Below are 16,354 nucleotides of genomic sequence, written 5' to 3'. Positions count from 1 at the left end.
GAAATGTCCCGTTTTCAAAAAAAGAGCAACACACGTTAACAATAAAAAAAAATTGCAAAAAATCGACGATAGTTTGTAGTATAACCGTTTCATTTTTTTCAACTTTGCTGAACAAATCCTAGCTTGATTTCGGTACATATGGCTACAGCAGGTGGCTGGTGAGTCATGTGCAAAGACTAACTAATTATATATTTTTTTAATTACCTAACGTCCAAGTGACTCTAAAATCTAGCTACGGCTTATGCAATACCGTTTATCATGTCCCTACTCAGGCTTCAACTTTATAAGTTTCATAGCCTATGCCTACTTGTGAGTGGATTTACTCTTTATGTTTAAAGTTACTATAATTTCATGTAATTCATGAGTGAAAATTCTAGGCAAAAACACTCGCACTAATAAAGACCGCCGACTCTTTATATAAACAATAAAACAACAAAAAAACATTCATATTTTTATGAATTATTCCTTTTTTTTCTATATCAACATTCCTTTTCTTTTTATCAATACGTAAAAACTATGAAAAAATATGATTCTTTTTAAATAAACACACTATTACATAAAAATTGGTATATGTCCCGTTTTGGTGGCAAAAATAAATGGTCAGTTTATACATGACGGTCGTCAGCCCCGTTAATGCCCAGACTTCCATATTCTTCTTCATCTTTGATGAAATGTCAAAAAATAACTAAATACTTAATTAATTGATTTGGCAGTCACTTTGTGATAGTATCTATCCTTTTTTATTTAAGCTTTACTTGGTAAATACCAGTAGGTACTTGTTAAAATCTATTGTGATATGCGTTTCGATGCATTCTATATCGTTTTTAAACACCGTATTTACGTATACGGTGTTTGAAAATGATTCAAGATACATCGAAACACGTATCACAATAAATTGTAAGAATTAGTGGTATTTACCAAGTTTAACTTAATTATCTATTGATTTGGTATTTTATTTGTCTCCACTAAACTTTATTTTAATTTAAATATGAAATGTTAAAATCAAACACTGATTTTTTTAGTCCACTAAATTCGTATGAAAATGTCATAATAAGGCGAAGCAATTTTCACAAAATTTATTTTCGTGTGTTTTATTAATAATTAAATACAATTTAGTAGACGATCAGGTATGCCAAATACTTGAAAGTGCTCAGGTTAGGAGTCGTAACAATCGGCGGGTATGTATGAGGAGATGCATGAACGTGGAAGAGGCGAATAATGTTTGCAAAGACAGATTGTTGTGGCGTTCTTTTCTCTCTGCCTACCCGGGAAGCGGCGTGATGGTTAGTTAGTTAGTTTTTTTTTACACTAAAAAAAACGGTGTTTGATTTGAACATTTTATATACAATTTAAAACTTAATTTATTACTTAATAATTAACTAAAAATAAAGCCTCTTCCTCAAAAGGGTAGGCAGAGAGAACAAAATGCCACACCTCTTATCACGTTCAAACTAAAATGACACATAAATTTATAATAAAAACAGCATTTAGGAGTTTCAAAATCATATTTGAAAATCATATTTTTTAAATCATGTTTTCATATGGTGTACGGAGTGCGTGGAAGTTTTCGGTAAGGGAAGGGTAATTAACTATGAGTATTTCAATGTTTTAGAATTAAGTACATAAACCCTGATGATGACAAGGTTCTTGTCAAAACCGGTAGGTTAAAGTGAACTTATAATAAAAATTTAAATGAAAATTAAACACTTGAATAATGCACTTAATTGAGTTTTATTTTTATTTACGACTAGTTTCGAAAACACAATTGTTTTCATCTTCTGGTACAAATTAAAACACAGTTTTAATTTGTACCAGAAGATGAAAACAATTGTCGTTTTCGAAACTAGTCGTAAATAAACATAAAACTCAATTAAGTGGATTATTCAAGTGTTTAATTTTCATAAAAATAATCATGTCATTCCACAAAGTTAATGCCAAATCAATAAATATTATAATAAAAAAGTTGTCAAAACAAATTTGTTTAATTTTTTAAAGTTTAAAATGACAGAATTTGGGTCTGACGGGAATATTCGTTTTCAAAATTAAAATATCGAAATATCTCATTTTCAGTTGACGTTTTTTTAATGCAGTCAACTTTTAAGCCTCGAATACCTTTTCATTTTTATTAAGTCAAGTTTTAAGATGCCGTCAAGAAACTGTTTCGTTTAAGGGGACCCCAAAAAATGTCGAGAAAATATTTTCCCTTCAGTACCATAACCTCAAAATTCAATTAGGGTCGAAGGGAAGATAAGCGATTTTCAGGCCGAACGATTTCAGTAATTTTACGCTGAAAATTTCATAAAAAAATATTACTTTACTTCAAATTTCAGTTCATCAAAAAAGAGCGATATTTTTTATAAATATTGTTTCGATTTTGAAGTCAAAATTTTTATTGATTTAAATAAAACATCGAGCTCAATGATCATGGTGATATGCGGAAAGAATACACAAGGCTGAGATTAGCATTATTGATAAATTTAAGAAGGTTGTGTCGAGATGGTTTGGGTATATGAATCTAATGAGTGAAAAAAGAGGAAAGTAAAACAAATTAATGAGGCAAATGTAGTGGAAAATAGAAGCTGAGGAAGATAGAAGTTAACTTGGCATGATTAAGTATTTCAAATTCTTGAATGTGGTCAGGTCAGGAGTCGGAATAATCGACAATTATGTAAGGAGTTGCATGAATGTGTTGAAAGCAAAGATTGTTAGTAAAGACAGATTGGTTTGGCGTTTTATCACTGAATTATTCGTGAGGTGAAAAAATTTGTGATAAAAATAGTAATAACAAAAGTGGATTATTTTAATACCAAATTTGTTCATTTATTTTTTATCGTACACAAAATTATAATTTATTTTATGTGTCTCTCATTGGCTTTAAAGAAATGCCTCTGATACTACTACCATCACGCCATTTCCCCGCAGGGGTAGGCAGAAAGGATGGAAGGCCATACTCTTCTATCCTGACATACACTCCTTGCCTTCTTTACATCCATACATCTAGTCATACATGCCCTCCGATTACGCAGACTTTTGACACCACCAGGTTTTAGGATCTGATTGATCTAATCGTGCCAAGTCTTTTTCGGTCGTCCTCGTTCTGTTTTCCCGCTCACATTCGCCACATATATTTTTTTAGTCATTCTCTCGTTATCCATTCGCTACACATGTCCATACCACCGCACGGTGCGTTATATTGGCAATCTAGCGGAACTTTATTATTTTTTTCGATGGCTTATATTTTGAAAAAAATATTTTATTCCAATAGAAAACAAACCATTTTACAAAACTGTTTAATTATTTTTAAATTAAGTCATTCCGAAAATACATAATCGTATCGGAAACCCGAGCTTCAGCGTGCCGTTGGGGGTGAGCGGTTTTAAACGAATGCGCATCAGTCGCTTGAGTCATCATATTATAAATTTGTGTTATGTATGTGTAATATTTGTTTATATTTTTATAGTATTAATTTATCAAGGTATACTGTACGTGTTTTTATTTGAGTAAATATTATTTCATTAGCCTGCAAAGTCTTGTTGAACTTATAGCTCGTAAATATAAATTATAATTGGTTTATTCCAATTATAACTAGGCTTTTAGTATGCCATACCCAAAAATACCGTACTATGACAGTATTTTTATAAAAGCTTAACTTATATTTTTATTAGCATATATAATAACTTTTTGCTTAATTTGCCATACCCATACATTTTTTTCTCAATTTCAGAATGACTACGTAAATTTCTCGTCAGGCTATTTTTGACATATGGGTCGTAGATTCGAAACGCGTGAGAGTTGAAGCCATAATTGCATATATTTTGGAGCAATTTAATATGCTTTCAGTGTTATTTAAGATTTTGACTAGTTTTAAAACAAAAATCAGAAGTGTTTGTCAAAAAATTGGGCAAAAGTGGAATAAATCGGGTAGATCTCGAAAATAATTCTTGAGTTCAAATTCTTTATAGATTATTCAAGGAAATCTTATGTTTTCTAATATTTTTACTCAAGTTCTATCAAGTACTTTGAAAAGTAGCTCAATTTGTAAGCCTTGTAGGCCTTGAAAGGTTTTTGAATCGTGTGCATCGAAGGTCAAAAAACGAAAAATACAAAATCATGTTAAATTAACAACCCAACAAGAGTTGTCCTTGGCCACAGTAATCAAACTGAGAAAAACTGGAAAAAGAGATTCTGCCGCCTTCATCAGAGAGTTATCTTCTGCCTTCCTAACAATAAAAAAATATTTCAATAAAAAATAAGCAGAATTATCTGCGGATTAAGCACTACCTATAAAATAATCGAAAAACCCATCAGTATGATATCATAAGGCAACAAATGATAGATATAAATAGGAAACAATATCCACCTTACTAAGCGAAAGAATCTGTGAAATTCTCCAGCAATCACCATCAACGAAATTTCAGCTGAAATTCCGCTTTAGTCACTTAACGATCATACTGGGCCGCGATTATCCAAGGTTCAAGAAGAAGTGCTTGAAACTCTTTGTTACTCGAAAAACATTAGTTAAAATAAAATTCTAAAGTGGGTCTGTCATGGTGCCGACAAAATAGGTACCGACAAAATTTTCAGAAGACCATTATACAGACGAAAAATTGTTTAGTATTACTATGATGTCAATACAAATATGTATACTTATAGTGGAACTGTTAAACACAACAAAAAATATATTTGGCAAAATCGTGCACCATTGTCGACTAGATATTGGCACCCCATTTAATTGGTTTTTATTAAAGAAACGGTGAACACAATGACTACAGAAGTTGATGAAAGAAAAAAATTTGGATGGAATTACGACACTTTCTCCAACAAAAATACTTGTGAATGAAATAAAAATGCACGTGAAGCTTACGATGAATTTTGTATGATAGACGGTAAAGTATCCAATGCCATGTGATCATGTTTATCTATTCAAACAGAACTTAAAATATGAGTTTAATGAATCAGAAGAATATTTAAATAATAGTGATTCTGAATAAAACATAACTTGAATATTCTCCATTTTCAAATTATTCCTGGCCTCATATACGAATATATACCTTTCTTTTACAAACATTGGTGATGACGTTTTATGCATATATGCATCTACAACAAATATTTAAATAATATTAATATCTGCCAAAACATTTAAGTGTAATACAAACACATTTAACTGTGACCTCTTTTCATAAAGCATGAAAGTTGTTTTAATACCCATTTTATCATATCTTTCTAGAAATACTATAAGATAAACACAAAATGTTCACTCAATCATGTATTTTATAAGTGATAGTATCCAAAAACCTACTAAAACCGGTATATTTTAAGCGTAATAATAAAGTACCCCTAGATTGCCAAAATAACGCACTGTGCACAGCAAAGAACTCTTCCTAATATTTTCAACTATTCCTTGTTCAACCTTTCTTATATCGCTCTCTCCTTTCAAGAAGGTCATAAATCAAAAATCGTCAATTTTCAGTTGTGCATGTTTTCGGAATGCCCAGAAAATATACTATATCTCAGCAAAAGAGGCATATTTTTAACTTGATATTTACCCGCTACAGGGCAGAAAGTGTTGTTTTTGCATTTTGAACAATAAGTATTGTTTTATTATTTTTTTAAATAAACTAAATATTTTTCAAATGGAGAAAAAACCTTCAGGTTTACCAAAAAAGATTTGTTGCACGGTAAAAAGTTCAATAAGCGGCTTGATATATATTTTTTCAATACATTGTATTCTATTTTTAAGCTTTAAAAACGTTCTCCTGAAAAATCAAGTTTTTTTCATTTATGACGTTCTTGAAAATTCTTTTAATTCTGTCATACAATGATTTTTCATACGTCTGAGAGAGCGCATTTAAACAGCGTTCGCTGTGAACTGTGAAGATATATTTTGGTAATACAGTAACAACGATATTCAAATAAGAGTACAATTAAAAGCAATTATTGATATATTCTTAATTTCCAAACTCAATTTTATTCCTTTGGAAAACTTTGTTTGAGATGCGAATGGTAATCGGAAAAGTTGAAGCTTAAATATTTGATTTCGCGATGGTTTCGAATTGAGAGAATACCTAAGACATTAAAAGTTTCAATCTCGGTTACTTCCTCTCCAAATTTCAAGTATCATCCCCTAGTATAAAAAATTCAACTCCCGGCATTGATTTCAATCTGGAAGAAAATTTTCTTGATAATTGATTCGTCCGCGCTGCTACATCCGCCGTCATCAACTGTTGCCGCCTCCCGGCACTCTACAAGTGACGCCGAAGTCGGTGGGTTATATACCTCGGGGGGGCGGGACCCCGGGTGGGGAGGCAGCCCGCAGTGGAACGAGGGAGGGGGGCGGATATCGATTGGGCCATCTTCCCATTGAGCCATTTGCGAAAACGTTTTGATACTCTTTTCGCGGTGTTACGAAAATCGTACGGTTTAATGGGACGACTAATATAATCGAATCACCTAATATAGTTTAAACCTTCCCGTTTTAACATCAATAGACGAATAAAGCATAAAATAAAGAATTATCTTCTTCTTCTTTTTCGAACATGACTTAATTGCCATTTTTATTAACGGCTTAAGTAAGCCGTTAATAAAAATACAACATTTGGTGCAGAAGGATGAGTTTTTTTTTTAAATTTACATCTCAACATAGATGAAGAAAAATTTGAAGGTCTGGACATTTACGGGGCTTACGACCGTCATAGGCTGGATTAAGTGATCACTTTACACACGTGTAACATTCACCAATTCTACCCATGATTGACAACCACACTACTCAAATTCTTGGAAGTTTTATATTTATGATCCAATTTGAAACATTGTACAAGACAATCACTAAAATTTTCGCTAGTGACATCTATTGGTGAGATGAAGAAGTTTTTTTACTGAGCAGCAACTCTTATATTTGTATTTGATGTCCGAACCCTAGATTTTAATCACATACATGAGAAACGCTAGAAAATATATTTTTCATTTTATTATTTTTAGCTTATAATTTCACCAGATAATTCTTCTTCATCTATGAGTAAATACTGCAATAAATGGAGATAATCCAAATTTGTGAGTAGGTATTTGGACACACTCAAAATGTTGAGTATTTTTTTAATAAAACGAAAAAAAAGTGGTTGTATTCATTTATTTTTCTAATTTTTTCGCTAAAATCTTGAGATAGTCCCAAAATATAAGGCACAGGACAGTATGGGGTGCCAGCCGCAAATACAAAGGTCCTACTCCCTTATAAAGGCCAAAGAAGCCTTCAGATTTGATTATTTTCACTCCGCAGTCAATAATTCCACTATAATTTTTTCCTCTTCCTTTTGAATCAGTTTCTGAAAAATTGTAAAAAAAATCAGACACTACTTTTTAACACAATCAACCAAATTTTTTTTATTTGTCGAAAGAACCGTATAAAAATACGTTGGATACGGCGTACGTGCCAGGCGCGTACATTATTTTACGCGGTACGGAAAACGCGCTAGACGCGTATGGCTGATAATGAGTCAAAAGGCTTAAAAACATCGTAACTATAAATATATCCTAACAGTCTTAATAAAATATTTTAATGAATCAAAGAAGTTTTTTTAAAAAAATCAATTTCATGTTTGATTTGAAAGTGTAATGTCAGCTTTAGTCCCTCGACGATCCATCCTTATACTTGCTTGTCTCAAAGCGAGTATAAACATGAGCTGCACGTGAATACTACACACAAATAAAACAGTGTATACTTGTATATGCAACATCAACAAAAAATCATATTATTTCATATTTTTAATATGGTTTTGGAGTTTTGAAAATTTCCTACTTTGTCAGCATCTCGCGGTTGCACGCAAAATATTGAATGCAGTGAACGTGTTATACTTGGTTGTCTTAGCTTGAGTATAAACATTAACCGCACGTGAATGCTACGCACAAAGAAAGTAGTGTGTACTAGTTTGTTCAACAATAAATTTCATATTTTTTACTATGGTTTTGAAGTTATAAAATATCCTCGTTTATCATATAAATTGAATACCCACAAGCAGTATGAATTTAGACATATTTTCAATAAAAAATTGTCATTTCTCTTTTTTAATTTTTCATTTTAACAAGCCACAGCAATGTGTGGTTAGATACAGCTAGTAAAAAATAAAAAGCATACAAATTTCACTTATGTTTTATGATTTAGATATAAATACAGTATTTTTATGAGATTGGTGTGGATACAGAGAACATATAAAAAAATGCTGGGCTTATTTTTCTCAATACATCATCAGGATGGCTCGAAAATAGCAGATATCAAGCTGTTTCCGTTCAATTTCTCGGTGCTATTTATATTCTGAACCTGCCTTCGCTAAATTATGGGAATAAGTAATCCCTGAGGTCCTGAGGGATGGGATAAACCATATAAACTTTATCGCTCTCCTTTCTTAAAAACATACATAACTGGATCTAGAATCATTCAATATTTTTTATTTTACAATGATTAAAGAAAACACTTGTTTTTTACCACTTGAGTTTTATTATAGACTACATGTTTCAGAAGTTAAACTTCCATCATTCAGGTCTGTATAATAACTGACATAATAATATATATTATTATACAAACTTGAATGATGGAAGTTTAACTTCTGAAACCTGTAGTCTTTAATAGAACTCAAGTGGTAAAAAACAAATGTTTTCTTTAATCATTGTAACCAGTGGCGTGCCCAGGGCTTACCAGTAAGGCAAGCCCATTATTTTTCAGAATAAAATCTTCTTCTCCGTCTTATTCCTCATTGCTGAGGGTTGTGACCCTTGCAGAAGCAATGCATCTTCTCCAGTTATCCCTTGACTGCGCTGCACGTAGCGCATCAACCATTGAAGTGCCTGCTGCTGCCTTAATTTGATCGGTCCATCGTGTGGGATCTTCCTCACTCTCTCTTTCCCTCTAGGCTACCGATAACAACTAGTCGTTCCAGGCTATCCTCGTTGCCACGCACAACGTGTTTAAAGAACTGGAGAATCCGTCGGGTACAGATATTGGCCAGAGTCAAGCCATCCAAGCGTAGCCAGAATAAAATAGCGACTATGTAATTTTTTCCACATTAATTTTATTTGACCAGCAACCGGGTTTCGTCATAACTGACACCACCAGTCCGATGATGTCGGTTACGACGAAACCCGGTTGCTGGTCAAATAAAATTCAAGTGGAAAAAATTTCATAGTTGTTATTTTATTCTATAAAATGCAGTTCAACCAAGGAATGTCAGGACAAAACTTTATTTAAAAAAACAATATAAAGATAAACAATGTATTGTAATGAGTGTAAAAAATGCAAAGATGTAATTTTTGTATGGAATAGCCATCACATTGAAATAAAGAAAATGTTGACTGCAGTAAAATACGTTTCTAATAGATTTTTATTTTCCACTGGCACTTCGTGATGGAATTGCATTTTAATATATTATTAGATTAAAACCAATATTTTTAGCTTTTCCACTTTATTTTTATTTGACCAGCGACCGGGTTTCGTCGTTACCGACATCATCAGTACATCGACATCGACAGTACCAGTCTGATGATGTCGGTAACGGTAATAAAATGTCGGTAACCCGGTCGCTGGTCAAATAAAAATAAAAGCTAAAAATATTGGTTTTAATCTAATAATATATTTCAATACGTTTCTAATCCAACGAGTTTTGTATATCGACTGATTAAACTTCCTTTTATGTAATTTAACAGTTGTGATATTTTTAAATCAGGAGTAGGTCTTTGAGACCTTGAGATGTAATCATTTCTTTTTTTTTTAATAAAATTCAATGCGCTCACCTTTCCATTATAAATTAATTCCTTCAACCACTTTTATAAATAAAACAAATAAATAAATAAAACAGCACAAACGACATCGGCCGTATCCGAATTCATTATGACATTCAAACAAAAATGTGCTTACGAAAAACGTAGCGAAGAACGATAATAATGCGAAAACTTATTCAAATCTTAATAATTCCTACAATTACCGTATTTAATTATGGATTATCTATTATATTTTATATTTATGAACTCTACAAAGGCATAAAACTAGTTGATAAGCATCTGACAGATGAGTAACAGATAACAATAATGAAATACGTTCGTTACAAATATTGCGAATTGTAGCTTAAATTTCTTGTAGCTATGTTCACGCTACCGAAGCTGGCTTCCAAACTCGATACAAAATGCCATATAGGTACCTACATTGTACGGTTTAAAGTTATGTTTTTAAACCAAATCAACTATGCGTTTTGCTGGAAGCAGAAGCCCAAATTGAAGCCAATGGGAGCGAGCGAGATGGCTAATCATGTATCGCCTTCACCTGCAACAGACAGGGCGAAAGCCGAATGTTTACACTCGGCTATCTCGGGTAGTACGAAAAAGCGCGCGATAATTTAAAAATAGGCATACATTAATTATGTATTTTTAATAATTGTTGGAGTTGTTAGGCAACCCGGGCTTCTGGGCTTCTAGGGTAGGTCCGCCACTGATTGTAACATGTCTTACCACAAAGTTAATGCCGAAACAATAAATAAAACTTTTTTATTTTATTATTTAAAATTATCATCTATGTTGAAGATTTCAAAAAAAAATGTAAAAAAATATTTCCTAATGGAAAATTATCCGGATTTGTGAACGACTATTTGGACACACTAAAAATGCAGTAAATTTCAGGATTATCCATCATACCCCGCAACAATGGATAAAAATGCCTCATCAAATACACATTCTTTCAAGTCTCTAAACTATTGTAGCCAAGCGTACCCATTATTGATAAAATGTTAAAACAACTCCCAAGTAAAGAAGTCCAGATTTGTGAACAAGGATTTGGACGCATCCAACGTGTTGTGAAGAGTATTATCCTTACCCTGATTGTATATCCTAGTTGCTATGCAGTCGAAAGGACACATCACTATAGCTATGGCAACTCCGCTTATATTACTGGCAACAAATGCCGATAGTATTTGGGAATCAACTAGTATATTATTTCTTCTCAGCATATCCTTAGATCTGTAAATGCAGGGACAGTACAAGCAATATTGTGAGTGTGTCCAAATATTTGTTCACAAATCTGGATTTGTCCACTTAAGCGACTGACATCTCAAGATGTCATGTCGACACGTTCTTGAGATATAAATATAAACAGCTCCTAGTGGACAAACCTTAATTTGTGAACAAAGGTTTGAACATACTTGAAATATTGTGATTAAAATAACTAGTCAATTTTAATATATTATTAGATTAAAACCAATATTTTTAGCTTTTCCACTTTTTTTATTTGACCAGCGACCGGGTTTCGTCGTTACCGACATCATCAGACTGGTGGGAGGCTATACAAATTGTTATGTTGTATATAAAACAAGGCAGGAGTTGATTGCCTGCCTTGTTTTATATATAACATAACAATTTGTATAGCCTCCCACCAGTCTGATGATGTCGGTAACGACGAAACCCGGTCGCTGGTCAAATAAAAAAGTGGAAAAGCCAAAAATATTGGTTTTAATCTAATAATATATTAAAAATGCAATTCCATCACGAAGTGTCAGTGGATAATATAAATCTATTAGTCAATTTTAATTAAAATAACTAGTTATAAGTTTATTTAAAAAAAAATATATCATGTTTTTAGGCATCTCTAAGTTTGTCAAATAATTCGGTGTGAATGAATCCTACATTTATTTCATGAGTGTCTCTGTTAATTAAAAAAAAACTCACCTAACTCAACCATAGATGATGCCGAGAAGTAGTATATGTTAAGACACCAATATCATAGGTGTCTAAACTTTATTTGAAACATTATTATTATCATAGGTGTCTAAACTTGATGTGAAACATTAGCATTATCATAGGTGTCTAAACTTGATATGAAACCTTACCAATATTAAAGGTGTCTAAACTTGATATGAAACATTACCTATATCATAGGTGTCTAAACATGATATGAAACGTTACCAACATCATAGGTGTCAAAGCTTGATATGAAACATTCCTCTCCAAAGATGACTTTTCTCACTTGGCAAACGTGGTCAACTGTACCGGACTCCCCACGCCGGCCCTCAGCACAGAGCTCTGCCAGCCCCTCATGAGCCCCATCAGACCAGATCCCCTCACGATAGCCCTCACGGCTTGCCAGGATCCCGCGTAGTTGTGCTGGTGCCCCACCGCTATGGACTGACTCGAGCTAGACTGGATCCGCGTCTTGAGCAGGTAGAACGGACTGCCCAGGAAGGCGCCAGTCACTCCGGCGGCAGAGCCGTAGAAAATGCTTCTGAGCGTGTCTGTCTCGCCGAGACTGTTCTTTGTGAGCGAATTAGACTCGGCTGTTTGATAAATGCCCAATCTGAAAAAAAATTGACGACTCACCTTAGATTTTTTTCTTTAATTAGCTTATATCACTTTTTTTAAACCCTTTTTCGTACCCCAATGGTGCATAGGGCACTGTGTCATATAAACGCTGTGTTATCTTGATCGTTTACACATGAAGGAAAGGTGATCAGCCCTCCGCTTCAGGTACCAGTCCATGTTAATATTGAATAAATATTACAGTGAAAAAATCACTTATATTTATTTTACCCCCCTTGCGAATCGAACCCGGGACCTCCAGAACGGTAGCCGAGCGTGCTGACCACTACATCATTTACTATACTATTAAATACATATTTACTTCTTCTTACAGTAAACAAAGCATTTCTTTTTAAATTCTTTCACTCTTTTCATTCTTCATACATTCAGGCATCTCAAGATAAAGAAGAATATGGTGGTCGGGGTATTTACAGGGCTTGTGACCTTTCATAGGCTGGTTAAATGATAACTTTACACACGTTCAACATTCATCAGTTCTACCCATGATTGTCAACAATACTACTACTACTACTACTACTACCATCACGCCGTTTCCCCGCAGGGGTAGGCAGAGAGGATGGAACAATACTACTATTTATTTTTTAACATCTCATCAAAAATGAAGATGAATATGAATGTCTGGGCATTTACGGGGCTGACGACCGTCATAGGCTGGTTTAAGTGATCACTTTACACACGTGTAACATTCACCAATTCTACCCATTATTGACAACCACACTACTCAGATTCGTATAATTGGCGTATGTTACACGTGTGTAAAGTGATCAATTAAACCAGCCCATGACGGTCGTCAGCCCCGTAAATGCCCAGACTTCCATATTCTTCTTCATCTTTGATGAGATGTCAAAAAATAATATGAAAATAACTCCTGGAATTGGAGATAATCCAGATTTTGTGAACAAGTATTTGGACACACTCAAAATGTTGTAAATACTACTATTTACTCATCAAAGTTGGGATGTCGAAATATAAAATAACTACTAAATGTAGAAAATCCTGTTTGGTGAAAAAGTATTTGAATATAATAATAAATAATAAAACCCTTATCCGCACCCCAATGGTGCATAGGGCACTGCGTCATATAAACTTAGTGTTATCTTGATCGTTTACACATGAAGGAAAGGTGATCAGCCCTCCGCTTCAGGTACCAGTCCAGGGTAATATTGAATAAATATTACAGTGCAAAAATCACTAATATTTATTTGACCCCCCTGGGAATCGAACCCGGGACCTCCAGAACGGTAGCCAAGCGTGCTGACCATTACACTACGGAGGCGGTGTATTTGAATATACTTACTCAAAATGTAAATTATCGATAATGCTTATCTCAGCCTTGCATTCATTGTATCAACATTGAAAGATCTACCATACATTGTTTTACCGCACTGAGAGATCGCATTCCGACTGCATTCAGTCTACTTTCATCCTTCTTTTGCCAACTCCATACGTAACTTGCATATTTGTTTATGAAATTTCCATACCTTGTACTATTGCATACGAGTTGAAATCCTAGGGCGGGGATCAGCCCTTTTTGCAGGGCCAATATGCCGTCATTTTTGGCTATCATGTAAATAGCGTGCGGCACACTCCTGTAATGGACGGCATAGTGACCCCTCGACTTGAGCTCGCCCTGGAGCTGCATGCGAGTCTTGACGACGTCTAGAGGGTTGCTGAAGACTACTGCGCTCATGGCGGCAGCGCCACCTATTAGGAAATCCATTCAGCTAAAAAAAAAGTAAAAATTATATATATATACATTTACATTACATATATATATATATATATATATGATCAATCCTGTGCTTCAGGTACCAGTCCAGAGTAATATCAAATAAATATTAGAATAAAATCACACAATATATCGTAGTCATTCAGGAGAAAGTGACCAAGTGCATTTTTTACAAAAACGTGATCATTGGCTATTTGATATCTTACCAGCTCTGAAAAAATCCCAAAGCGATTTTAACTTGAAAGTATTATTTATATTAACTTGTTAAAATGACTAATTGCATTGATGTTTATTTTCTTGCCACAGAAAAGTGACTTAAATGGCCCTCCTGAACATTTTACGTTGTGTTAGTTAGTCACTTTCTCCTGTACGACTACGATATACATATGTATACTGTGTGATTTTACTCTAATATTTATTTGATATTACTCTGGACTGGTACCTGAAGCACAGGATTGATCATCTTGCCTTAATTTAATAAACAATAAATTCAACATTGCATCAATTTGATGCAATGATTAACACAATAGTTTTTTTTTATTATTTAGGATTTTATTTTTTTTATTGATATCGCAACAAAGGCGAAATAGTTTATTGAAATGGGAATATGAAGGTTATTTACAGGGCTTACGACCTTTCATTATCGGTTTAAGTGATCACTTTGTGAACAGTGTTGCATTCACCACTGTAGGTACCCATGATGGATAACCACATTACTCTGTCTCGGGGTTGCATACCCGTAATCCAATTAGCTCATGGTTGCACACTTCTAATATGTATTATATAAGTCACTTTAGGATCAAATATAATACAAATCGCTCACTCCTTTCAAGAACGTCATAAATCAAAAAACTTGATTTTTCAGGAGAACGTTTTTTAAGTTTAAAAATATAATACAATGTATTAAAAATAAATATCAAGCCACTTATTGAACTTTTTACTGTGCAACAGATCTTTTTAGATAAAACCTGAATGTTTTTTCTCCATTTAAAAAATTTTAAGTTTATTTTTAAAAAATTATTATACAATACATTTTCTTCAAAATGCAAACACAACACTTTCTGCCCTGTAGCGGATGAATAATAAGTTAAAAATATGCCTCTTTTTGTGGGATATAGTACATTTTCTGGGTATTCCGAAAACATGCACAACTGAAAATTGACGATTTTGATTTATGACGTTCATGTACAAGATATGCGGAATGTAGCTCTCATATTTTAGATTAAATGGATGTTCAATAATGGACAACGGATAATGTTCCACAGTGTATTATGTGATCATTAAGACCAGCCAGTAACAGGTCGTAAGCCCAATAAATTTCTTAACACTTTCATACTAATAATTGTGGATTATATTTTTTTAGAAAAATTAAATTATTAAGAAATAAAAAAAGCTTAGTTTTACATAGTGAATAAATTAACACTTACATTAAACGATGACAAGTCGCAAAAGTATAATTGCCTGAATATCCATTTAATATTTTATTTGAACATCCTCCTCTCTGTTTAGATATCTGCAATATCTTCATGATAAGTCTAGGGTTAAATCCAGTACACTGTGATTTGGAACTCCTGCCCTACAACCCGTCACTCCCTATACACTTTGTAAAATGATTGCACTTTATTAAATAATATGACGATTTAAATATATATATATATATATATATATATATATATATATATATATATATATATATATATATATATATATATATATATATATATATATATATATATATATATATATATATATATATATATATATATATATATATATATATATATATATATATATATATAAATATATATATATATATATATATATATATATATATATATATATATATATATATATATGTATATATATATATATATATATATATATATATATATATATATATATATATATATATATATATATATATATATATATATATATATATATAATATATATATATATATATATATATATATATATATATATATGTATATATATATATATATATATATATATATATATATATATATATATATATATATATATATATATATATTATGTATATATATATATATATATATATATATATATATATATATATATATATATATATTTATGATATATATATATATATATATATATATATATATATATATATATATATATATATATATATATATATTTATGTATATATATATATATATATATATATAAATATATATATATATATATATATATTTATATATATATATATATATATATATATATATATATATATAAAAA

The 16,354-nt window shown here is 32.1% G+C and overlaps 2 protein-coding genes across 2 annotated transcripts in view; one reads left to right on the top strand and one right to left on the bottom strand.

The window, feature by feature from the left end:
- The window catches only part of LOC148311993 (uncharacterized), a 379,515-nt gene that overhangs the window by 354,791 nt on the left and 8,370 nt on the right, over window positions 1-16,354 (top strand). The window lies entirely within an intron of this gene.
- Window positions 7,110-15,638, bottom strand: LOC148311994 (solute carrier family 25 member 35-like). The gene is made up of 5 exons (XM_088277984.1): window positions 15,502-15,638; window positions 13,827-14,069; window positions 11,996-12,322; window positions 10,850-10,992; window positions 7,110-7,319 (listed from the first exon to the last, which is right to left on the bottom strand). The coding sequence occupies exons 2-5, from the start codon at window positions 14,063-14,065 to the stop codon at window positions 7,126-7,128; spliced, it is 903 nt and encodes a 300-aa protein (XP_088134110.1). The 5' UTR covers window positions 14,066-14,069; window positions 15,502-15,638; the 3' UTR covers window positions 7,110-7,125.

The sequence above is a fragment of the Brachycentrus maculatus genome, unplaced genomic scaffold (assembly GCF_059751285.1).
Source record: "Brachycentrus maculatus isolate JH-2025_06_01 unplaced genomic scaffold, ASM5975128v1 h1tg000053l, whole genome shotgun sequence".
In the NCBI taxonomy this organism is placed as follows: Eukaryota; Metazoa; Arthropoda; class Insecta; order Trichoptera; family Brachycentridae; genus Brachycentrus; species Brachycentrus maculatus.
The sequence above is the reverse complement of the archived record's forward strand: the minus strand, read 5'-3'. Positions and strand labels throughout refer to the sequence as shown.